Consider the following 27,051-nt stretch of genomic DNA (forward strand, 5'->3'; position numbering starts at 1 on the left):
ATGAAAATTCCATCTGCCCGTCTGTCAGTTTGATGGATTTCCAAATATAAGATAACTGTTGAACGGAACGAGATACTGATTCTGAATTTTATATATTTTTGAGTATTTTATTAGATTATGAAGGAAATCCAAACAGAGCAAAGATGTTTCACCGCCGATTTTCCACTGATTCGAATAGAATAATAAAAAATAACTCAGAAACATTGGAAAGTTATGAAGACACCTGGTTCATTGGGTGTATTGAGTTCCATTGAAACAATTATCACTTCAGTAGTTGAGAAAATATAGAATAAAAATGATTATTTTCTTTTCTACGATATAAAGATAAAAGTTTCTTAAAATTGCTCTTTAATTCGTTTAGTTGAAGTGTAATAATGACGAAATCTGGAAAAAGATAATTCCACTTTTTATCTCCGGAAGGACTATAGATATCGAAAATAGTGAAAAATAAAACTCTAAAATTGAAGTGACTAGTTCAGGAGTTATTTGAAAAATTATGAAGTATGCAAGTATGCATGATTTTTTTAAATGGAAATCGTGTCACATTAGATCATTTTTCAAATCTATGGAAAAAATTGAAAGTTTTTTCATGAAGTAAATCAACTATGAAATATATCGAATCGATTAATCATTTCAATCAATCAATATTTATTTCCATTTTTCGACATGGCTCAGATGTATTACCACTGTGTCAATTTTAGGACGCTCTAGAACTGTCAAATATGCCATAATTTCCTGTTAATAGTAATTTTAGGACTGTGCATTTTTTCGTTTGGGACATTTTGGGAATTCTCATATATTCGATACTCGATTGCAATAAAATAACCAAAAGATCCTCTACCTAAGACTTATATGGACACAAGAGTAAATTACTGAAGAAATCATCATCAAATGAGAAAAATGAGCTATTTTTCGATTTTTTTCGACTACATAAATCTGAGTTGAATAACTTAAGGACTGGCTACATACGACCCTTTCAGCATATTTGGTTTTTATTGGTTTAATCCGGTTTCAAAACTTCTAAAAAACGAGTTTCGTGTCTCACTGTAGGTTTATCAATAATTCTGAATCAACAGTTACTTCATTTTGTACATTCAGGAAAGTTTTGAGAGTGTAGATAATTTTTATCACTTAAGAATTGTTAGCTGAGAGTCTTCTAGTCGAAAAATTTGAAATTTTTAAGCCATTGGGTTCAGAAAGTGATTTTTCAATTCCGAAAGGGAAAGTATTCTCATTCAAGGATGGTTAACAAATTTTAGGTCCGGCAGATATATTCGAGTTTCTGAGCACAATCACAAAATCTTTCGCTTCTCCCGATATGTTTGCAAGAAATTGTATCACAGAAATTCGAAATTGGTTAGATCACATGCTGATTGAACTTATTTTAGAATTGTGTCAAGTAACATCTACATAGGCGTGAATAAATGAGATGTGTTAAGACTATTAAAGCAACATCTAACGTCTACCTTGTGGGAGTTCTTGGGCGTCAATCTGGCTATCTGGGGTTTTTGATTCCCAGTCACTGCTTTTAGAAAATGTGTTCTCGTCCCACAAATGGTTGTATTCTTTCTGGAAGTCAGATATTTCTTCAGTGCTGAGTTGTGACACCAATGTTCGGTACTCGGTTTCGCGTTTCTCTTCTATCTCGGGACTGGTCATTTGTACATCTTTGCCTCCTTCTGCTTCTTTTTCGATAACCTCGGATGCCATTTTTTCGAATTTACGCTCTACCCGTCTTAATTTCTTTTCTTTAATCAAATCATTTCTGATGTCTGTTTCAATTCCTAAGTTTACTTTTTCTAACGAATCTAAAGCTTTGTCTAAGTCACGCAGTTTTCGTTCTATCAATTCTACGTCGGCCTGTGATTCTTTTTTATGTTCTTCTAGTAGTTTTTCTTGATTTGTATATTTTGTTCCTACTGGTTTATCGGTTTCCTTGAAATTTTCAGTCAAGTCAGTCAGCAAGCATTCCAGTTTATTTTCCGTCAAAATTTCCAATATATTAGACTTCACACTGTCTTGTCTCTCCTTGGTTATTTCATGAACTTCGCTGCTACTATCTTCCTCGGACTCCATATGAAATAGGGGGCTTCTCGTCGAAGTTTTGATCACGGTTTCATCAGGCTCAGTAACAATGTACGAGTCCTCACTACTACTTTCTAGAGTCGAATCATAGGTTATCTCTATTACTTCAGGCCTCTCTCCTTTCGGAAAACGTGTTGATAAGGTTCGTCTAGTTGAATATGGCGAAGTAACGTATGATGAAGTAGGACATTCAGGAATGTCATCGGTATTTCGTGGTAAATTGGATAAGTCAATATTGGCTTCTGAAATATTGGTGGAAAGTTCATTGTTTCTTCTGACTTCACCACCGTAATCCGATGTTGCTCGTGTCATTTTGAAATTTTCACCAAGATTTTCCGATTCAAGAAAATCGATAGTTTTTTGCTTCACATCCGGTGAATCTCTTGTCATATATTCAAATTTTTTCATAAGACTTTCATGTTTCTCCATGTTATCGTCAACCGTTGGTACTATATTTTTGATTGATTTCTCAACATATAATGGTTCACTTTCAATTTCTTTTTTAAGGTCATCTGTCTTGTCGCTGATTTTTCTTTCTGATTTCTTCAATGAACTTTCACTTTTCTTCGTAGATTTTTCAGAAATGTCCGCAGAGTCTGTCACTGACGGTTTTATATGGGTCATTTGCTGTCGGTGATATTCAGTTTCGTAACTTGTTTTCTTACCTCCTGCTGGAAGTTTTTTCACTGCTCCCTTTCTCTGATCTCTTGTGGCCCCCACAATATCTCCTTTATCACCCATCACTGGAAATTCCTTTTTACTCTTACCCTTCTTATTGATACCACTAGTGTCTTTCGAAATTTTATCTTGCGCTATTTTAGCTGAGTCTTCCACATTCTGAATTGTAGTTGCTACTCTCAATTTGATATGATGTTCAACCCTTTTCTCGCCACCAGATTTTCCAGTAGAAATTGTGTCATGAGTATCAAATACTTGCTTTCTCGCCTTGTTCTCCGTCATTTCACAATTTTCAGAATGTCTCCTTTCACTATCCACAGAAGACATTGGTTCAAGTATTCGTTTAGACTTCGTTGTAAATTCTTCGGTTAGTTTCATGGTGTTACTGAACTTTTCAGTAATAGTTTGTTCAAAGGAAGCAATTTCTTCTGCAGTACTCTTCTTTGTTTCCTTCAGGAAATCCGAATCTGTGGTTGATATTTTTTCTGTTCTTGATACCAATGATTTTACGGTATCTTCACTAGGAGTGTTCAACAAGTTTGTATAATCCAAGAATTCATTTTTGGTAGTATCTATTTTGACATCAAAGCTGTGCAGAAGATCGTCAACAAAACTGAGTGGTTCATTTTTCACCTCTACGTGATCTCTATTCTCTATATTCTCTTGATTTGTATTTTTTTCCATTTCATGTTCTGCTGCATCTGAAACTTTTTGTTTGGTTTCTGATATTGTTTCGGAAATAGTTCCTTCTGATTGCACATACCCTTTTTCGTAATGGGCTGGTTCCGCTGTAGAAATGTTTGTAGTCTTCACATCAAGATTCGAAGAAATATCTTGGAATGTCCCATCCATACCTTTGTCCCATCCTTCACTATAATGACTATCTGTTACTTCGAAAACTCTTTTCTTACCACTACTGGGAAAAACTTGTATTTTCTCCCCAACTTTTTCTATGAAACCTAATTTTCTCGAACCGTCGGCGCACGATTCACTTTTTTGTTTTTCAGGTTTTCTGTCAGTTACTTTCGGACTCTCTGATTTCTCCTTTTTGCTAAACATTCCAAATATTCCTGATGATTTTTTTTTTGGATTACTATCAGAATCTTTCCTTGGTTCAAGGTTCCCATCCTCATAGTTTTTCAACTCCGACATGAGAAAATCATCGGTTGTATTGATGACTTTTACTGCTTCTTCGGAAAGACTGAGTTTCATAAAATCTGTTGATGATACATGATCAGAAAATTTTCCAAATAGGGGTGTGTGAGGAATCTCGGATATTTGTTTTTTGTCGTGAGTTTCTTGAAATACAGAACCTATGGCTTGTGAATTTTGTTCATTTCCATCTGTAATTATTATATCGTGAGTCTCCGAAGTTTTTTTGGTGGAATCTGCGAACGACTGATGGTATTTGTGAATTAATTCAGATTCTTTTCCATCATCACAAGTTTCTCTGCTGGTATTATCGCTCATTTCAGCCCGAATTTTATCCAATTTGGAATTGATCTCATCTTCCAGTTTTGAAAGATCTGACAGCACTGAAGGATCCAGCTGAATTGTGCCGGTTATTACTTCTGTTGTGACTTTACTAACTCTTTCCCCTTTTGGAATAGACTTTTTGGTCACAGTGGTGGTTACTACTCTTGTGGGACTCGATTCTTCAGACTGGAAATGTTCATCAGAAAATGTTTTTTGTGTTGTAACTTTGTCATCAATTTGTTTGTCAGCGGTATCCTGAAATATATCACTCAAAACAGTAGGTGATTTATGATCAACTTCAGGATTGCTTGTAGATCCCTGAACTTCCTTTGATTCGGGACGAACATCATGATATGCGGTAACTTCCATATGCAAAAATTCAGAACTGTCTTGAATTTCCTTCAACGCCTGTGACATAGATTGGATCGTTTTCTTCTCAGCATTTTTCGCTTCACTCTGCGGTTTAGTTTTCTTTGAAAACAGTCCAAAGAAACTACCACCTTCCTCTTTAACATCGTCTTTGATTTTTTCACCCTTCTGACAGCGGTCGATTTCTCCTTCATAGAAATCTTTGCTATCAGATTCTTTTAAAGAATGATCTTTAGCTTTCTTCTCAGATTTACCCTTTTTTGGTTTCTTTCCTTCTTTTTTACTTTCTATATATTCAGACTGACCACTTTTGTCTTTTGATTTTTTCTTTGAGAAGAATCCAAAAAATTTAGATCCCTTTTCTTTTGCTTTGGTCTCAGATTCCACATTTGATACACGAGGTCTGACATCATGGTACTTGGCAACTTCTTCACGAAGAAAATTGCTGCTTGTAATCATATTTCCCAGCGCTGCAGCTGATAACTTTGGTTGTATTTCCTTGTTTTTTACATTTTCAACCTTTTGTTTCACCAATTCAGAGTAACTGCCTTCATATTTGTCTAATTCTCTATTCAAAAAATTCTCTGAATCGTGCAAACTGTTATCACCTCTTTCCCTTCTTTGATTTTGAATTCCACTAACGCCTTCAACTCCTACTTCGTATGTTTCATTCAAATATCCACCTTCCTTCACGAAGTGTTTTTCTGTTATTTTTATACGCTCTTTGCTGACAGGAGCAACTTCTGTTTTAGGAGTTTCAGAAGAGCTCAACTGAATTTTGGGATTCATACTAACCGAACATGGTTTTTCTTCATTTTTTTCATGTTTGATTTCTTGATCTAACTCCTCTACAACACTGTCGGACGTTTCAGGTAATTTTTTTCGAATTTCATTCAGTTTGATACTGATTTGTTCCTCCAATTTTGAAAAGTCCTCAAGTGTTTCAGATTCAATCTGAATAGTTCCTGTAATAACTTCAGTATTAACTCTCATAATTCTTTCACCTTCTGGAAGAGTTTCCTTACTAACCGTTGTTGTTACTATTCTGGAGGGTTCACCTTGTCTTTCATCAAAAATATTTGTTTTCATAGGCTCCTCTGTATCAGGCTCGCATACATGTATTTCATGGGTTTGCTTTATTGAATTTTCGATTGGCTGATGTTCTTCTTTTTCTACCGAATTCTTCTCCTTGGATTGGTCGAGAGGTGTTGATTTGTTTCCCCCTATTTCCTCTATCTTTCGTGGAACAACTGATTTTGACTCTGCAATTGATGGAATTTCCATTTGAATGATGGGACGAACGTCGTGATAGATTTCAACTTCATTCTTCAAGAATGCATCACTATCTATCATCGAAGTTACCGTGATTCCACTAGGCACAAGTGATTCAGCTTCGGAAGATTTCAATTTGACGTCTTTTTCTTCCGACCCCTTTTTCCTGAATATATCCAAGAATGTACCCTTCTTCTCGTCACCGTGTTTCCCTTTTGACTTTTTCGGGAACTTTGTTTCTGAAACTATGGTTGTTGTAAGTTTCTCTTGTATGAGCGTAGGTTCTTTTGTGACGATGGGGCGAACATCATGGAATCTCGCAACTTCTTCTTTCAAGAAAGAGTCGCATTCTTTATTACTGATCTGTTCACATCCGGGACCAGTATGTTCCTTCGAACTTTCAATGGAAGTTTGCTTTTCATTTTCTCCTAAACTCTTCTTCTTAGATTGATCGAGAGCTATTACTTTCTTTGTTTCTGTATCTTCCAATTTTTGTGGTGAAACTAATTTCGATTCTGCTTTTGATGGAATTTCAGATTGTATGATAGTTCTTTCGTTTGTGACGATGGGACGAACGTCGTGATATATTTCAACCTCATTTTTCAAGAATACATCACTATCTTTTTTCAAAGTTTCCGAGATTGCACTAGGCAGAAGTGATTCAGCTTCGGAAGATTTCAATTTGACGTCTTTTTCTTCCGACCCCTTTTTTCTGAATATATCGAAGAATGTACCCTTCTTCTCGTCACTGTGTTTCCCTTTTGACTTTTTCGGGGACTTTGTTTCTGAAACTATGGTTGTTGTTAGTTTCTCTTGTATGAGAGTAGGTTCTTTCGTGACGATGGGGCGAACATCATGGAATCTCGCAATTTCCTCTTTCAAGAAAGAGTCGCAATCTTTATTACTGATCTGTACACTTCTGGGACCAGTATGTTCCTTCGAACTTTCAATTGACTCTTGTTTTGCATTTTCTCCTAAACTCTTCTTCTTAGATTGATCGAGGACTATTACTTTCTTTGTTTCTGTATCTTCCAATTTTTGTGGTGAAACTAATTTCGATTCTGCTTTTGATGGAATTTCAGATTGTATGATAGTTCTTTCGTTTGTGACGATGGGACGAACGTCGTGATATATTTCAACCTCATTTTTCAAGAATACATCACTATCTTTTTTCAAAGTTTCCGAGATTGCACTAGGCAGAAGTGATTCAGCTTCGGAAGATTTCAATTTGACGTCTTTTTCTTCCGACCCCTTTTTTCTGAATATATCGAAGAATGTACCCTTCTTCTCGTCACTGTGTTTCCCTTTTGACTTTTTCGGGGACTTTGTTTCTGAAACTATGGTTGTTGTTAGTTTCTCTTGTATGATCGTAGGTTGTTGTATGACGATGGGGCGAACATCATGGAATCTCGCAATTTCCTCTTTCAAGAAAGAGTCGCAATCTTTATTACTGATCTGTACACTTCTGGGACCAGTATGTTCCTTCGAACTTTCAATTGACTTTTGTTTTTCATTTCCTCCTAAACTCTTCTTCTTAGATTGATCGAGAACTATTACTTTCTTTGTTTCTGTATCTTCCAATTTTTGTGGTGAAACTAATTTCGATTCTGCTTTCGATGGAATTTCAGATTGTATGATAGTTCTTTCGTTTGTGACGATGGGACGAACGTCGTGATATTTTTCCACCTCATTTTTCAAGAATACATCACTATCTTTTTTCAAAGTTTCCGTGATTGCACTAGGCAGAAGTGATTCAGCTTCGGAAGATTTCAATTTGACGTCTTTTTCTTCCGACCCCTTTTTTCTGAATATATCGAAGAATGTACCCTTCTTCTCGTCACCGTGTTTCCCTTTTGACTTTTTCGGGGACTTTGTTTCTGAAACTATGGTTGTTGTTAGTTTCTCTTGTATGATCGTAGGTTGTTGTATGACGATGGGGCGAACATCATGGAATCTCGCAACTTCTTCTTTCAAGAAAGAGTCGTATTCTTTATTACTGATCTGTTCACATCCAGGACCAGTATGTTCCTTCGAACTTTCAATGGAAGTTTGCTTTACATTTTCTCCTAAACTCTTCTTCTTAGATTGATCGAGAGCTATTACTTTCTTTGTTTCTGTATCTTCCAATTTTTGTGGTGAAAGTAATTTCGATTCTGCTTTCGATGGAATTTCAGATTGTATGATAGTTCTTTCGTTTGTGACGATGGGACGAACGTCGTGATATTTTTCCACCTCATTTTTCAAGAATACATCACTATCTTTTTTCAAAGTTTCCGTGATTGCACTAGGCAGAAGTGATTCAGCTTCGGAAGATTTCAATTTGACGTCTTTTTCTTCCGACCCCTTTTTTCTGAATATATCGAAGAATGTACCCTTCTTCTCGTCACTGTGTTTCCCTTTTGACTTTTTCGGGGACTTTGTTTCTGAAACTATGGTTGTTGTTAGTTTCTCTTGTATGATCGTAGGTTGTTGTATGACGATGGGGCGAACATCATGGAATCTCGCAACTTCTTCTTTCAAGAAAGAGTCGCAATCTTTATTACTGATCTGTACACTTCCGGGACCAATATGTTCCTTCGAACTTTCAATTGACTTTAAATTTTCATTTTCTCCTAAACTCTTCTTCTTAGATTGATCGAGAGCTATTACTTTCTTTGTTTCTGTACCTTCCAATTTTTGTGGTGAAACTAATTTCGATTCTGCTTTTGATGGAATTTCAGATTGTATGATAGTTCTTTCGTTTGTGACGATGGGACGAACGTCGTGATATTTTTCAACCTCATTTTTCAAGAATACATCACTATCTTTTTTCAAAGTTTCCGTGATTGCACTAGGCAGAAGTGATTCAGCTTCGGAAGATTTCAATTTGACGTCTTTTTCTTCCGACCCCTTTTTTCTGAATATATCGAAGAATGTACCCTTCTTCTCGTCACTGTGTTTCCCTTTTGACTTTTTCGGGGACTTTGTTTCTGAAACTATGGTTGTTGTTAGTTTCTCTTGTATGATCGTAGGTTGTTGTATGACGATGGGGCGAACATCATGGAATCTCGCAACTTCTTCTTTCAAGAAAGAGTCGCAATCTTTATTACTGATCTGTACACTTCCGGGACCAATATGTTCCTTCGAACTTTCAATTGACTTTTGTTTTTCATTTTCTCCTAAACTCTTCTTCTTAGATTGATCGAGAGCTATTACTTTCTTTGTTTCTGTACCTTCCAATTTTTGTGGTGAAACTAATTTCGATTCTGCTTTTGATGGAATTTCAGATTGTATGATAGTTCTTTCGTTTGTGACGATGGGACGAACGTCGTGATATTTTTCAACCTCATTTTTCAAGAATACATCACTATCTTTTTTCAAAGTTTCCGTGATTGCACTCGGCAGAAGTGATTCAGCTTCGGAAGATTTCAATTTGACGTCTTTTTCTTCCGACCCCTTTTTTCTGAATATATCGAAGAATGTACCCTTCTTCTCGTCACTGTGTTTCCCTTTTGACTTTTTCGGGGACTTTGTTTCTGAAACTATGGTTGTTGTTAGTTTCTCTTGTATGATCGTAGGTTGTTGTATGACGATGGGGCGAACATCATGGAATCTCGCAACTTCTTCTTTCAAGAAAGAGTCGCAATCTTTATTACTGATCTGTACACTTCCGGGACCAATATGTTCCTTCGAACTTTCAATTGACTTTAAATTTTCATTTTCTCCTAAACTCTTCTTCTTAGATTGATCGAGAGCTATTACTTTCTTTGTTTCTGTACCTTCCAATTTTTGTGGTGAAACTAATTTCGATTCTGCTTTTGATGGAATTTCAGATTGTATGATAGTTCTTTCGTTTGTGACGATGGGACGAACGTCGTGATATTTTTCAACCTCATTTTTCAAGAATACATCACTATCTTTTTTCAAAGTTTCCGTGATTGCACTAGGCAGAAGTGATTCAGCTTCGGAAGATTTCAATTTGACGTCTTTTTCTTCCGACCCCTTTTTTCTGAATATATCGAAGAATGTACCCTTCTTCTCGTCACTGTGTTTCCCTTTTGACTTTTTCGGGGACTTTGTTTCTGAAACTATGGTTGTTGTTAGTTTCTCTTGTATGATCGTAGGTTGTTGTATGACGATGGGGCGAACATCATGGAATCTCGCAACTTCTTCTTTCAAGAAAGAGTCGCAATCTTTATTACTGATCTGTACACTTCCGGGACCAATATGTTCCTTCGAACTTTCAATTGACTTTTGTTTTTCATTTTCTCCTAAACTCTTCTTCTTAGATTGATCGAGAGCTATTACTTTCTTTGTTTCTGTACCTTCCAATTTTTGTGGTGAAACTAATTTCGATTCTGCTTTTGATGGAATTTCAGATTGTATGATAGTTCTTTCGTTTGTGACGATGGGACGAACGTCGTGATATTTTTCAACCTCATTTTTCAAGAATACATCACTATCTTTTTTCAAAGTTTCCGTGATTGCACTAGGCAGAAGTGATTCAGCTTCGGAAGATTTCAATTTGACGTCTTTTTCTTCCGACCCCTTTTTTCTGAATATATCGAAGAATGTACCCTTCTTCTCGTCACTGTGTTTCCCTTTTGACTTTTTCGGGGACTTTGTTTCTGAAACTATGGTTGTTGTTAGTTTCTCTTGTATGATCGTAGGTTGTTGTATGACGATGGGGCGAACATCATGGAATCTCGCAATTTCCTCTTTCAAGAAAGAGTCGCAATCTTTATTACTGATCTGTACACTTCCGGGACCAGTATGTTCCTTCGAACTTTCAATTGACTCTTGTTTTGCATTTTCTCCTAAACTCTTCTTCTTAGATTGATCGAGAGCTGTTACTTTCTTTGTTTCTGTATCTTCTAATTTTTGTGATAAAACTAATTTCGATTCTGCTTTTGATGTAAGTTCAGATTGTATGATAGTTCTTTCGTTTGTGACGATGGGACGAACGTCGTGATATTTTTCCACCTCATTTTTCAAGAATACATCACTATCTTTTTTCAAAGTTTCCGTGATTGCACTAGGCAGAAGTGATTCAGCTTCGGAAGATTTCAATTTGACGTCTTTTTCTTCCGACCCCTTTTTTCTGAATATATCGAAGAATGTACCCTTCTTCTCGTCACTGTGTTTCCCTTTTGACTTTTTCGGGGACTTTGTTTCTGAAACTATGGTTGTTGTTAGTTTCTCTTGTATGAGCGTGGGTTCTTTCGTGACGATGGGGCGAACATCATGGAATCTCGCAATTTCCTCTTTCAAGAAAGAGTCGCAATCTTTATTACTGATCTGTACACTTCCGGGACCAGTTTGTTCCTCCCAACTTTCAATTGACTCTTGTTTTGCATTTTCTCCTAAACTCTTCTTCTTAGATTGATCGAGAGCTGTTACTTTCTTTGTTTCTGTATCTTCTAATTTTTGTGATAAAACTAATTTCGATTCTGCTTTTGATGTAAGTTCAGATTGTATGATAGTTCTTTCGTTTGTGACGATGGGACGAACGTCGTGATATTTTTCGACCTCATTTTTCAAGAATACATCACTATCTTTTTTCAAAGTTTCCGTGATTGCACTAGGCAGAAGTGATTCAGCTTCGGAAGATTTCAATTTGACGTCTTTTTCTTCCGACCCCTTTTTTCTGAATATATCGAAGAATGTACCCTTCTTCTCGTCACTGTGTTTCCCTTTTGACTTTTTTGGGGACTTTGTTTCTGAAACTATGGTTGTTGTTAGTTTCTCTTGTATGAGCGTAGGTTCTTTCGTGACGATGGGGCGAACATCATGGAATCTCGCAATTTCCTCTTTCAAGAAAGAGTCGCAATCTTTATTACTGATCTGTACACTTCCGGGACCAGTATGTTCCTTCGAACTTTCAATTGACTCTTGTTTTGCATTTTCTCCTAAACTCTTCTTCTTAGATTGATCGAGAGCTGTTACTTTCTTTGTTTCTGTATCTTCTAATTTTTGTGATAAAACTAATTTCGATTCTGCTTTTGATGTAAGTTCAGATTGTATGATAGTTCTTTCGTTTGTGACGATGGGACGAACGTCGTGATATTTTTCCACCTCATTTTTCAAGAATACATCACTATCTTTTTTCAAAGTTTCCGTGATTGCACTAGGCAGAAGTGATTCAGCTTCGGAAGATTTCAATTTGACGTCTTTTTCTTCCGACCCCTTTTTTCTGAATATATCGAAGAATGTACCCTTCTTCTCGTCACTGTGTTTCCCTTTTGACTTTTTCGGGGACTTTGTTTCTGAAACTATGGTTGTTGTTAGTTTCTCTTGTATGAGCGTAGGTTCTTTCGTGACGATGGGGCGAACATCATGGAATCTCGCAATTTCCTCTTTCAAGAAAGAGTCGCAATCTTTATTACTGATCTGTACACTTCCGGGACCAGTATGTTCCTTCGAACTTTCAATTGACTCTTGTTTTGCATTTTCTCCTAAACTCTTCTTCTTAGATTGATCGAGAGCTGTTACTTTCTTTGTTTCTGTATCTTCTAATTTTTGTGATAAAACTAATTTCGATTCTGCTTTTGATGTAAGTTCAGATTGTATGATAGTTCTTTCGTTTGTGACGATGGGACGAACGTCGTGATATTTTTCGACCTCATTTTTCAAGAATACATCACTATCTTTTTTCAAAGTTTCCGTGATTGCACTAGGCAGAAGTGATTCAGCTTCGGAAGATTTCAATTTGACGTCTTTTTCTTCCGACCCCTTTTTTCTGAATATATCGAAGAATGTACCCTTCTTCTCGTCACTGTGTTTCCCTTTTGACTTTTTCGGGGACTTTGTTTCTGAAACTATGGTTGTTGTTAGTTTCTCTTGTATGAGCGTAGGTTCTTTCGTGACGATGGGGCGAACATCATGGAATCTCGCAATTTCCTCTTTCAAGAAAGAGTCGCAATCTTTATTACTGATCTGTACACTTCCGGGACCAGTATGTTCCTTCGAACTTTCAATTGACTCTTGTTTTGCATTTTCTCCTAAACTTTTCTTCTTAGATTGATCGAGAGCTGTTACTTTCTTTGTTTCTGTATCTTCTAATTTTTGTGATAAAACTAATTTCGATTCTGCTTTTGATGTAAGTTCAGATTGTATGATAGTTCTTTCGTTTGTGACGATGGGACGAACGTCGTGATATTTTTCCACCTCATTTTTCAAGAATACATCACTATCTTTTTTCAAAGTTTCCGTGATTGCACTAGGCAGAAGTGATTCAGCTTCGGAAGATTTCAATTTGACGTCTTTTTCTTCCGACCCCTTTTTTCTGAATATATCGAAGAATGTACCCTTCTTCTCGTCACTGTGTTTCCCTTTTGACTTTTTCGGGGACTTTGTTTCTGAAACTATGGTTGTTGTTAGTTTCTCTTGTATGAGCGTAGATTCTTTCGTGACGATGGGGCGAACATCATGGAATCTCGCAACTTCTTCTTTCAAGAAAGAGTCGCAATCTTTATTACTGATCTGTACACTTCCGGGACCAATATGTTCCTTCGAACTTTCAATTGACTTTTGTTTTTCATTTTCTCCTAAACTCTTCTTCTTAGATTGATCGAGAGCTATTACTTTCTTTGTTTCTGTACCTTCCAATTTTTGTGGTGAAACTAATTTCGATTCTGCTTTTGATGGAATTTCAGATTGTATGATAGTTCTTTCGTTTGTGACGATGGGACGAACGTCGTGATATTTTTCAAACTCATTTTTCAAGAATACATCACTATCTTTTTTCAAAGTTTCCGTGATTGCACTAGGCAGAAGTGATTCAGCTTCGGAAGATTTCAATTTGACGTCTTTTTCTTCCGACCCCTTTTTTCTGAATATATCGAAGAATGTACCCTTCTTCTCGTCACTGTGTTTCCCTTTTGACTTTTTCGGGGACTTTGTTTCTGAAACTATGGTTGTTGTTAGTTTCTCTTGTATGAGCGTAGGTTCTTTCGTGACGATGGGGCGAACATCATGGAATCTCGCAATTTCCTCTTTCAAGAAAGAGTCGCAATCTTTATTACTGATCTCTACACTTCCGGGACCAGTATGTTCCTTCGAACTTTCAATTGACTCTTGTTTTGCATTTTCTCCTAAACTCTTCTTTTTAGATTGATCGAGAGCTATTACTTTCTTTGTTTCTGTACCTTCCAATTTTTGTGGTGAAACTAATTTCGATTCTGCTTTTGATGGAATTTCAGATTGTATGATAGTTCTTTCGTTTGTGACGATGGGACGAACGTCGTGATATTTTTCAACCTCATTTTTCAAGAATACATCACTATCTTTTTTCAAAGTTTCCGTGATTGCACTAGGCAGAGGTGATTCAGCTTCGGAAGATTTCAATTTGACGTCTTTTTCTTCCGACCCCTTTTTTCTGAATATATCGAAGAATGTACCCTTCTTCTCGTCACTGTGTTTCCCTTTTGACTTTTTCGGGGACTTTGTTTCTGAAACTATGGTTGTTGTTAGTTTCTCTTGTATGATCGTAGGTTGTTGTATGACGATGGGGCGAACATCATGGAATCTTGCAACTTCTTCTTTCAAGAAAGAGTCGCAATCTTTATTACTGATCTGTACACTTCCGGGACCAATATGTTCCTTCGAACTTTCAATTGACTTTTGTTTTTCATTTTCTCCTAAACTCTTCTTCTTAGATTGATCGAGAGCTATTACTTTCTTTGTTTCTGTACCTTCCAATTTTTGTGGTGAAACTAATTTCGATTCTGCTTTTGATGGAATTTCAGATTGTATGATAGTTCTTTCGTTTGTGACGATGGGACGAACGTCGTGATATTTTTCAACCTCATTTTTCAAGAATACATCACTATCTTTTTTCAAAGTTTCCGTGATTGCACTAGGCAGAGGTGATTCAGCTTCGGAAGATTTCAATTTGACGTCTTTTTCTTCCGACCCCTTTTTTCTGAATATATCGAAGAAAGTACCCTTCTTCTCGTCACTGTGTTTCCCTTTTGACTTTTTCGGGGACTTTGTTTCTGAAACTATGGTTGTTGTTAGTTTCTCTTGTATGATCGTAGGTTGTTGTATGACGATGGGGCGAACATCATGGAATCTTGCAACTTCTTCTTTCAAGAAAGAGTCGCAATCTTTATTACTGATCTGTACACTTCCGGGACCAATATGTTCCTTCGAACTTTCAATTGACTTTTGTTTTTCATTTTCTCCTAAACTCTTCTTCTTAGATTGATCGAGAGCTATTACTTTCTTTGTTTCTGTACCTTCCAATTTTTGTGGTGAAACTAATTTCGATTCTGCTTTTGATGGAATTTCAGATTGTATGATAGTTCTTTCGTTTGTGACGATGGGACGAACGTCGTGATATTTTTCGACCTCATTTTTCAAGAATACATCACTATCTTTTTTCAAAGTTTCCGTGATTGCACTAGGCAGAAGTGATTCAGCTTCGGAAGATTTCAATTTGACGTCTTTTTCTTCCGACCCCTTTTTTCTGAATATATCGAAGAATGTACCCTTCTTCTCGTCACTGTGTTTCCCTTTTGACTTTTTTGGGGACTTTGTTTCTGAAACTATGGTTGTTGTTAGTTTCTCTTGTATGAGCGTAGATTCTTTCGTGACGATGGGGCGAACATCATGGAATCTCGCAACTTCTTCTTTCAAGAAAGAGTCGCAATCTTTATTACTGATCTGTACACTTCCGGGACCAATATGTTCCTTCGAACTTTCAATTGACTTTTGTTTTTCATTTTCTCCTAAACTCTTCTTCTTAGATTGATCGAGAGCTATTACATTCTTTGTTTCTGTACCTTCCAATTTTTGTGGTGAAACTAATTTCGATTCTGCTTTTGATGGAATTTCAGATTGTATGATAGTTCTTTCGTTTGTGACGATGGGACGAACGTCGTGATATTTTTCAACCTCATTTTTCAAGAATACATCACTATCTTTTTTCAAAGTTTCCGTGATTGCACTAGGCAGAGGTGATTCAGCTTCGGAAGATTTCAATTTGACGTCTTTTTCTTCCGACCCCTTTTTTCTGAATATATCGAAGAATGTACCCTTCTTCTCGTCACTGTGTTTCCCTTTTGACTTTTTCGGGGACTTTGTTTCTGAAACTATGGTTGTTGTTAGTTTCTCTTGTATGAGCGTAGGTTGTTGTATGACGATGGGGCGAACATCATGGAATCTCGCAATTTCCTCTTTCAAGAAAGAGTCGCAATCTTTATTACTGATCTGTACACTTCTGGGACCAGTATGTTCCTTCGAACTTTCAATTGACTTTTGTTTTTCGTTTTCTCCTAAACTCTTCTTCTTAGATTGATCGAGAGCTATTACTTTCTTTGTGTCTATATCTTCCAATTTTTGTGGTGAAACTAATTTCGATTCTGCTTTTGATGGAATTTCAGATTGTATGATAGTTCTTTCGTTTGTGACGATGGGACGAACGTCATGATATTTTTCAACCTCATTTTTCAAGAATACATCACTATCTTTTTTCAAAGTTTCCGTGATTGCACTAGGCAGAAGTGATTCAGCATCGAAAGATTTCAGTTTGACGTCTTTTTCTACCGACCCCTTCTTCCTGAATATATCGAAGAATGTACCCTTCTTCTCGTCACCGTGTTTTCCTTTTGTCTTTTTCGGGGTCTCTGTTTCTGAAACTATGATTGTTGTTAGTTTTTCTTGTATGAGCGGAGGTGCTTTTGTGACAATGGGGCGAACATCATGGAATCTCGCAACTTCTTCTTCCAAGAAAGAGTCGCATTTTTTCATACTCTCGGTTGTTATTTGTTTGTCATTTTCTCCTAAACTCTTCTCCTCGGATTGGCCGAGAGCTATTACATTCTTTGCCTCTGTATTTTTTAACTTTTGTGGTGGAACTGATTTTGATTCTTCAACTGATGGAAAGTGTTCAAAATCAGATCTTTCTTGATCCCTCTCGGTAGACTGAACAGTTTTTCTGCTTACATCATTTTCATCTTCACTTTCATGTTTTTGGTCGTTGACGTTTTCTTCTTTGACTATGAATTGAATATCATGGTGTCCTAATCCATTTCCTAAAGTGTCATAATTTTTTGTTTTCTTTTCTTTGCCATATATGAGCATTGCATCATAGTTCTCAGAAATATCAGAAGTCATTTTTACATCATGATATTTGTTTATCTCTTCTTTGAGAAATGCTGTAGAATCTATCATATTTTTTATGGCTGTTTCTGAAAATGCAGGCCTCATTCCCGGCTTTCCTTTCTTGAGCAAACCCAAGAACCCCTTTTCTTCCTTTTCTCTGCTCTTACTTTTCTTCAATTTGGGAGTCTTGGGAATATCTTTAGTTGGTTTTATTTCGCTGGCAGAATCGACAATTTGAGGATCAATTGGTCCCTCTTTCATTGTTTCACTGTATTGTTTATCTAATTCTTTCTTTCTACTAATATTGTCAGATTCATTTCTGGTTGTGGTACTAAATATACTAAACAATTTCCCGTGCTTCTTCCTTATTTTCTCCTTCTGCTCATCTTCTAATTTTTCCTCCGATTCTTCAATTTTTGTTCTCCCATATTCTATTTTGCTAGTATTGAATAAGTTATATTTGTCGTCCGCCCAACCACTGAAAGTAATCTCATTTTGTATCAAATTGTTTGTTATTGTTTTCAAATCTGGACAAGTTTGCCATTTTTCTCGTTGACTTACAAACTGATCGGGTTGTAGAGAAATTTGTGGTTGGCTGGTTTCTTGATTAAGGAGGTTATCGAAGATTGGAGATCTCAAGGGTTTGTCAGAGAACTGAGCAATTGGTTTCACCAGGTTCTCTTCAGGTAAAATTGGAGATTTTCCTAGGATTTCTTTTTCAATTTTTCCAATACTCTCGTCTATATTCAACGTGAATGTCTCTCTAGTTTTCTTTGGGGTTTCCTTTTTGGTTGGGTCAATAGTGATCGTAAATTCTTCTTCTTCTACTGACATTGGACTAAATGTTTTAGTCACTTGTTCGTTAACAATGACAACTTTTTGTTTCTTAGGTTTGGTAGCAATCTTTTCTGCAAGATTTTCTTTGACTGCTTTTTCTCCGTTTGAAATAACATCAGTAACTATATGTTCTGCCTGTTCTCGTAAATTACGAGGTTTGCCTGAGGCTGAATCATCCAAATCTGCTATAGGAATTGTTATAGAAGATACATAAGTTAGTTGTGGAGGCGAGACAGATATTTGTTCGACATTATCGGATTCTGTAGATCGATATTCCAAAATATCCGTTGGAGAAGATTCAAAAAAGGGTATATCTGCATATTTACGATCTTCGGTAGGAGTAGGCAGCTTGGGCTTTCTGGTAGGTCGAATTGGAATTTCCGGTGGTACTTCATCCAATGGTACTTTTATCTTCTTTTTTTCTTTCTTCTTTTCTTTCTTGAGTGATTTTTCTGAATCAGAGTCAGACTCGAACGATTTGCCAACAAAGGTTTTGATAGTACCCAAGATACTTTTTTTCCTTTTTTTGTCCTTGGACAAAGCTGACTGACTTTCCTGTTTTTCATCGGCATATTTATTTATTTTATAATGCTTCTCAGTGTGACAATGGTAAGGCTCAGCGCGTGACTCAGACTGAATTAGAGCGTTAGTTAAATCATAAATTGGTTTTGGATTAACAAACGATCGATCGGTAATATTTTGGTAAAATGGTTTTTCTTCGGTATGAAATACAGTCGTTTTTCCTGTAAGAACATGCACTTTCCAACAAGCTATTCTAACTACCAAACTTTTTATCTATATATCGAAATGTAAATATCCTTACTGCAGAAAATAATCTTACCTTGGCTAATGCACGATATATTTTTGCTAATGTTAGTCAAAAAAACTAACTACAATCCACACCCATGCGTATGAGTCATCACGAGTAAATTCAGCATTTGTAAAATTGCAACTTTACCTCGTGGATTATCTTCCTTTTCGAGCAACCAATCGCAGTATGCCTGAGGATAATGGGAATTTTCTGTAATTGAATCGGAAATGATGATAGGACTGTAATGCCGACTAGAATATTGACTGTAACAGGGAAAAAAGGGGGGGTTCGCAAAAAGATCAACTCTCGGATTCATTTCGGAATCCATATGTTGAGAAGGATCAAAATCCAGAGGAAATTGTTTGTTTGTAGTGGCAAAAAGTTCAGTTTTACTCTTAGCTACATCATTTGTCCCCATAAGGTTCTTGATTCCCGATTTAGGAATCCTATCTGAATCTGGGTTTTTAACAAAAATCCTTTGGAGAGTGAAAGACGGTTTGTTTTTCTCTTCCATGTCTTTCGAATTTTCTCCTTTAGTTTTATCATGGACAAGTTGTGAATAGGACGTAGCCTTTCTCTTCTCCAGTAACCCACTGAATTTGTTTGTTAAATTACTGAACTTTTCGGATAACTTGCTTGGTAATGTTTGACTCTTGTTTCCATGTTGACCCGACGAATAACTCTCAGATATTTGATTATTTTCCTTTCGAGGAAGGTCCATGAACTCTTTAATAGATCTAATTTCAATTGCCTCTTTCCCTCTTTCGGTGGTTTTAACCATGAGTTTCACCTCTGCTTTCACCAGTTTTTCACCAGTTTCATATGTGCCTTCATCAGAACTCGTGGAGTTTTTTGAAGAACTTTCGTCACTCGCATAGTCACATTCAAAATTAGCGTTTTCGGCACATTTGATCGAAGATGTATTCAAAATTGGTTCGTAGGCATCAACCATCTGAGAGTAAGGACTCGTACAATAAGTTTTGTTTGAATAAAAGCTATCTAGTAAGCTCAGGTTTTCTTCATCTTCCTCCGGAACTATGCTCAAATTTCGATACGTTCCCTCCCACCATATATCGTCTCCCGTCTTATTATCGTGGAGTTGAATAGCTTGGGTAACGGGTTTGTTTTCAATGAATTCATAGTCATCATCATCCAGGATCTGCTCAGAGTCTACTGTGTCATTCCAACTTTCGGGATAGTGATCACTGAGGGTTTCACTGGAAGCAGTTGCTGCTCTTTCAAAATCTATTTTGTAATTGTATGGTTTCTCTGGGTTCTCATTTTCTGGTCTGTCAATCAATAACGATGTTTTACCAGAATTGAACACGTCCTTATTATTGTCTTTGTCACGTTCATTTTCTATAAATTTCTGAGTATCTTGTTCTCCATAAGAACACATCTCTGGTTTAGAACCGAAAGAAATAAGATCATACGGAGAGTCTTCCGGAGTTATTATGAGTTCCTGAGTAGTTTGATATACTTTAGGCTTGCGGATAGTTTTTTTAATGGGTACTTCTATTAGAGCATCAGTGCTAGGATACAGGTCTAGAGAATTGACACATTGTTCCTCAGGTTCCAGAACATCCAAATCTAAGCCAAACAATTTCTCTTGCTTCTCCACTTCAAACAACATTTTCTCAAGCATAGCGTCAATTTGGGTGTATGACGTGGTTTTGTGCAAAAATTGTGGATTGGGAGATGTGGACAACATACTGCGTTTTGGCTGCAATAACACGCTTTCGTATGTTACGAACTGGGTGCCAGGTGAAGACAAATCTGCCAAAAAAGTGCATTAACCATACTGGAGTAAGAATATTTGTTTATTCCGTGATGGAATAACATAGTTGATATTGGAATTAAATGTAAAAGTTGCCAATGAGAGGTGAAAAATGAGTGAGTTCACGAAGTATAGGGTTTTTTGCCGGAGATTGCTTAAGCTGTGCCCAAAAAGGTGACCCTACCCCTTTCAAATATTGCATGCACATGCAATAGTTATGCAGATTTTGAAAAAAGTTAATTGTTAACTCCTTATGTTCACTTTTTATCTTTACCTGGCTAGTGTGAAGCTTTCAGAAGCTCAATCGAAAACGAAAATGATATGTAATCAAAAACTAAATAGGTCTGCATTTAGCTGAAAAGTTAATAATAGCGATTAGTGTGGTGTTTTGGTGTTAACGCACAAAGAGCATCCTCTGGCTTGAAAAGAAAATTATAAAAAAAGGAAATGGTTAATAAAATGGAGATCGTGATTGATGGTGGTGCCCCTAATGTGAGATGATGTTCTTAACAATAATAAGATCAATTCAGAAACATAAAGAAAATTTATTTGTGTCGACAGTTTTTTGACAAAATGTCCCTTGATTGTGATATTTATGGTATTATGACGAATATTTGTTTATGATTCTTTTGCTGTGTTGCTATTAAAGCATATTTTTTTGAATTTTTTAAACTATTATTTATTAACGATTCTTTTGCTATGTATTTTTTGTAATTCAGTTATATACAGTGTGAATATCATAGATTATATGAATAGAGCTGTTTCGGAAACGAATATGATACAAGGTTGATTAAAAAAAATAAATTTCGAAATTTTTTAATGATATTATTTAAATGAATTTCACAAGACAGTTGTGAGAGAAACACTTACTTTTTGAACCTGAAGAAGGAACATTAGACTGGTTTTGTAAAATTTATAACAAGAACAATTCATCAAAATGTAGTTCTGTGATTCAAGTATATTTATGTATGGAGCTATTTTGGGCCAAGGATGCCTTCTGTTCTTGATTCATAATAATGATCCATTCTACTCAACGATCAAATATATGTACAGGGTGTTCCAAAAAAGATAGTGTATAGTTGAACTTCAAAAATAAATGACTAAATAATGATATTTTCATGAACATAGGGCAACAGAATTATTTTTTAAGAGAATGTTCCCTCCATTTCATTTAAGGAATTCTCTATAGAATCACAATTGATATTTTTGTTAAAATATTGCCTTATTTCAATTATAGTATATAAGTATAATGAAAATAAAACTGATGTTTTGATCGAGAAAATTCATAACTGCCAGAGACTATTATCATGTATTTTCACCTCCTATCAGCTAGTTTTTGCATTATTATTTTCCTTCAAAGGACTAGCTGGTATGGTTTTTGTATTAGGCGCAGGCGACAAAAAGTGTCTATTGTTGACTAGAGACTATTATTGTGAATCTTTCCTGAAAGGCGACAGCCAAGAAGAAAAAACTTTATGAAACTGTTGGATTGCTTCAATTGAACTGAGTTGTCGTTTATGGAAAGTTGACTGTTTTACTTATGGTAAAAGAACAATTGAGACGTTGTTTTCGAGTGAATTTTGGGTTTTGAAAACGGAAAAGGATAATATTTTCGAAAAGTCGCCCATCTAAAAAAACTTAGTATGAAAAGTGATTTTTTCTACTGATCTTCACAATACCATCCTTCACTATTTCAAATAACCCTCAAACCTTATATCGTTTGTCGTTTTCGATATATCACTACTGACACATCTTTTTCAATATACTAAGGAGATTTCTCGATAAAACTCGTGATTTTCAAATTTTTCAAGCGTGCTAAATACAAACAATAATTCACTTACTTTATGCTTCTTTGTTTACATCATTAATGACCATTAAAATGACTTTAATTATCTATTTAATAACTTATTAGTATATTATGCAACGATCATGTAATGATGGTTATTAAGACACGAGCATTAACCGGGATACGAAACGAGCCGAAGGCGAGTTTTGTATGGTATATGCGAGTGTATTAATAACCATTACATGAGAGTAGCATACGCTATTTTTTCTAAACCCGATAAATAATGAAAAACTATAAATATTATATTCGTATTGAACACATTTACAGTAATTAACTCACATTTTTTTAAAAAAACACAAACTTAATGGTATTATCATGGATATATGAAAACTATAAAGATTCTTATTATATTTATATTGAATATAACAACTGTAATTAATCTGATCTTTTAAAAATATTGGAGTCGATGGTATTCCTTCTATATCGCTGTTTTCAGACATTTTGATAATATAGGTAGGTAATATGAAAACTGATTTTGACAAATAAAGCAATTAGTTACAGGATTCCTCATTGAAAAATTATGGGTTTCTATTGGTTGATAATCTGTATCGTTATGAAAAATCTGTATCATAATGGATATCATTATGAAACGGAGTATGGTCATATAAGTGTATTGTTAGAGTACGGGTGTAGAAAACATTTATTATTTCAGAAACAAACTAATGTGGACATGTAATTAAATAATTCTGCTCGAGCTTGAGTATCAGTATTGTAATAATCAACTAGTAACTGATTTCCATATTGATGAATTCAACAAAAGAGAGTTATTCGAAACTATTTCTTCATTGAGTAAATGTAAAAAACATCATGGTTATAACCAAATCCTGTAACTCTTACTAACAAAGCTACTTGACTTTCCGTTCAAATTATATTTTTCACATATAGTCAGTGGGTATACTTGAAGACTGGCTAAAAAACAAATCATCTGAAGGAACAATTCGTTCAGGCCAGTCTCAACTCCCAACACTGTAGGTTAATGGACTGACACCTATCAGAAAACAATTACTTCCCTGGCTAATACCACGAAGAGCGTTGGATTATATCCGACAAGTGTCAGTGCAGGACTCTTCACTGAAGTTATTCCTTCATATGCTCTTGACGATACAACTGCCGCAATAGATTTTCAATTAATGAAACACACTTACAGACCGGTTTCGGGCTGTTTGGCCACTCGTCAGTGTAAGGTAGTGTCTATCATCAACATAAAGTCGATGATTTCCGATAATTGAAAATCGAAATTTTTCAGAGTATCATTCCTCGAACTAGGTTGAAATGAACAACAGAAACGAATTGTTACTTTAGATGATTTGATATCTAGCCTGTCCTCAGGTATGCCCACTGACTATATGTGAAAAGTTTTCTTTTCTTATACGAAGAATTGGGAAAATTTCGGATATGCGGTTGGTCACCTCTTTCACAGGCAGATGGGGTGATGACTAATTATATTCATATATGACAAATTGCTATCAGCAACTGTTCAAGGAGGGTATTATTGACTCCATTTTTTATAAAAAAAAAACTGTGAAAACAGGTTATGAACCGGGTCCATCCAATTTAAAGAAACGAATCCACTAATAATGTCACTCATGTTCTGAAAAAGACTTGAACATAGAACGTATAACAATTTGAGCAAATTTACTGAAAACAATAAAACTTCGCTGACGGATAGATCAGGTGTATAATGTACGTACCAGACCCGGTACATCAGTATTATATTCAGATGATCAAATTGACTTGTTATACACCATATATAAATTGACTTGAGGATTTCTTATACGTCAAAAGAGAAGAACTCTCTCTCTCTCTCAAAGAATTAGGAGGAAATAGAATCATTATTTGTATGAAAAGACCATTTCCACATATGAAAACCATTTTCAGCAAGATGAAGTTTTTGGAATGCTTGAAAATCAGTATCAATATCGAGACATAAAATTGGTTCAATTTCTAAATAAGTTCATAGGTTTTCAGATATTATTAGTCATTACGTAGGTGGTCATATCATTATAACCTGAATTAGTAATATATAAAGGGCCATATGTACAAAGAAATAATTAGGGAAAAAAATTAATATAAACCGAAAATGCTTCGTTTCGGAGATACAGGGTGTTGGAATTGATTGGTTTGTTCATTTTTCAAAAATAACTAACCTAATTTCCATACCTTTTTCAAATAAATGAGGTACACTTCCTCAACAATGCTGGAGGTCATCGTTTTCTCAATATTCACAATTTTCTATTACTTGCAAAAGTTGCTGAGACCAATACAAAAACTAAATATGTGGTGGATTTCGTCAAAATAAACAATTTTTTCCATAAAATATTCATCGAAAAACCATTCGTTTCCGATATACATATTTTGTCATAAATTTTTTGCAATTTTAGTTATTTGTATCTCGAAAACAAATGATTTTTCGGTAAACATTTCATAGGATAAAGTTGTTTATTTTGACGAGATCCACCACATACTTAGTTTTTGTAAGGTTCTCACCCACGCCATAGGACGTAAGTAATATAGAAAATATAGATATAGATAGAAAATTGTAAAAATCTTAAAAAACGAGTATGTCCAGCGTTGTTGAGAAAGTATTATTTTTTTACTTGGAAAATGAGTGGGAATTGGTTTTTTCATCAAAAGTACTAAAAGTCTACTGCCAAAAAAAGTAAGGGCAGTTTGAAATAAATAATAACAGCGTAAGCAGCGCTATCCAGACGTTACATGAAAATTAATACAAAATTATTATTTCTCACGTCAAAAAACCCCGATTTACATATTTCGTACGTGAAAAAATCAATTTCAACACCCTTCATCTCCGAAACGAAACATTTCCGCACACAAGTTTATATAGATTTTTTTTCTTGCAATTGTCTCAGGAATACTTGAATATTTTAACGCACCTGTGTTACACCCTGTATAAGGAAGCTCTGAGTAGATAGAATTTGGATCGGATTGCTTAAGAAAGTTATTGTTTAATAAAATGAATGTTTTGTGGAATGTTTAGTGAAAGTGTCATAATTAAATATTATTCAATACCAAATATCATTGATTTTCATCACACCTCTCTTGAATTGAAACTGTCTTCATTGTAACTGAATTCGAATTCAGTATACGAAATAAATTTTCTTTCTTTTCTGAAATTTATTTTATGGTAGGTTTTATAAGGTATGTTAGAATTGTTATATTATAAAATGTCTTTTACAGAATGCAAAATCTTGTATTTCTTACGAACGGAATGTAATACATCAACACTCCGTTCACTAATAATACAAAATTCGTTCATTTCATTTGGTGGCATATCATATTTCTTACCTTTCTGTGTTGCGTCTTTTTCTAGTGGTGGAGCTTCGGGCTCCAAGTCAAGTTGCTGTCTTGGGGCTTCCCATTCTGTGAACATAAAAACAAATTCATTAAAATCGGCAATGATTTTGTAATAATATGAAAACACATAGAAACTATGCTAGAAAAAGCCATAACATTATATTTTAGCAGAAAATATTACAGATTTTACCAGCCATATATTGTAAAACAAAGGAGGAATATTAATAATTTTTTTCCATTTATTTCTAGTATTGTTCAAGGTCATTTTCGACTGCAATTCTTTAATAACGGACAGACAGTTTTTTGTTCACACAAGGGATGAAGTAATTGATTCTGAAGAATACGTGACACATATTATGCCACAATTCAAAAAATTATGAAAATAATTTTGTTTTGAATGGAAGGTGTTTTCTTTTATCAAGATGAAGTAGTAGAAAGCCAAAAACTTTCTTTAACAAAAATTTTGTTTTTTGATTCCCAGTGAAATTTTCTTTGATGTACCATTATTCTGGAAAATGACGTTTTGAGAGTTGATTCTAGAGAAAAAATATTATATACAGTGTCATCTCCAAAGTATGTACCATATGGGAAACGTATTTACTAAGGGTTTTTCGACAAAAAGTTATTCTTGATAAAAGTTTGTGCATCCCCAAAAACTGAACATACACCAACAAAATACAGTAAAACACTCCTGATATACAAGGTGCCTTCAAATATTTCATTTTATGACAAGAGTAAAGTACTCTCATTTTGAAAAATCTCGGGAAATGTTATTTAGAAAAGTTGTTCAGTATCAAAAAATACATCTAGATTTGAAGTCATGGCCATCTAAGTGAAGTTTAATTTTTTTACCCATATTTTTGAAATGGGGACCACAAAAAAAATTTTGCTTGAACGATAATTAGACAGCATCCTGTATACGACGGTTTATTTCAAAATCCATTAATATTAAAAAATACACAACTATGGTTTTGACCACGGTTCATTTTTTGAAGAGTAAACTAATTTTCAAAAATGTAGGTTTAAAGTCATTTTTATTTTTTGTTAACACCGAAAATTACTCCAAATTTTACAGTATTATAACTAGAACTTGATATTCAATAGTATCAAGTCACAAAAATTCAAAATAAAATGGGTATTTCGGAACAAATTCATTGATTGTCTGAAGATTATTTTGGAGAATTATTTTGGACATGAAAAATATTTTGATGTTTTATGATTTGATATTATAGTTATTGGTACAATACTGTATAATTTTGAGTAATTTTCGGTGTTACCAAAAAATAAAAATAACTTTGCACCAAAACCTTTGAAAATTATGTTACTCTTTAAAAAACTTGACCGTGGTTAACACCAAAGTTGTGTAATTCGTAATATCACAGAGTTGCAAAATAAACCGTCGTGTACAGGATGCTGTCTATTTATCGTATTAGCAATTTTTTTGTAGTCCCCATTTAAAAAAAATTGGAAAAAAATTAAACTTTACTCAGATGGCCATGA

General features: G+C 35.1%; 1 protein-coding gene across 17 annotated transcripts in view; it reads right to left on the reverse strand.

Annotated features, from left to right (window-relative positions):
- LOC111504733 (uncharacterized) overlaps nucleotides 1-27,051 on the reverse strand; it is a 398,322-nt gene that overhangs the window by 18,806 nt on the left and 352,465 nt on the right. For 11 of the 17 annotated variants that reach the window (XM_074178849.1, XM_074178857.1, XM_074178856.1 and 8 more), the window contains 2 exons: nucleotides 25,543-25,617; nucleotides 1,467-18,545 (listed from right to left, as the gene is read on the reverse strand). In XM_074178849.1, the coding sequence (XP_074034950.1) occupies nucleotides 1,467-18,545; nucleotides 25,543-25,617 (17,154 nt within the window). Of the gene's footprint in view, nucleotides 1-1,466; nucleotides 18,546-18,760; nucleotides 20,390-25,542; nucleotides 25,618-27,051 lie in introns of all 17 variants that reach the window. The other 6 variants (XM_074178864.1, XM_074178862.1, XM_074178859.1 and 3 more) reach the window with 2 other exon arrangements.

Source organism: Leptinotarsa decemlineata, unplaced genomic scaffold, assembly GCF_025532065.1.
Source record: "Leptinotarsa decemlineata unplaced genomic scaffold, Ldec_3_MD MMD2_tig00004307_RagTag_RagTag, whole genome shotgun sequence".
In the NCBI taxonomy this organism is placed as follows: domain Eukaryota; kingdom Metazoa; phylum Arthropoda; class Insecta; order Coleoptera; family Chrysomelidae; genus Leptinotarsa; species Leptinotarsa decemlineata.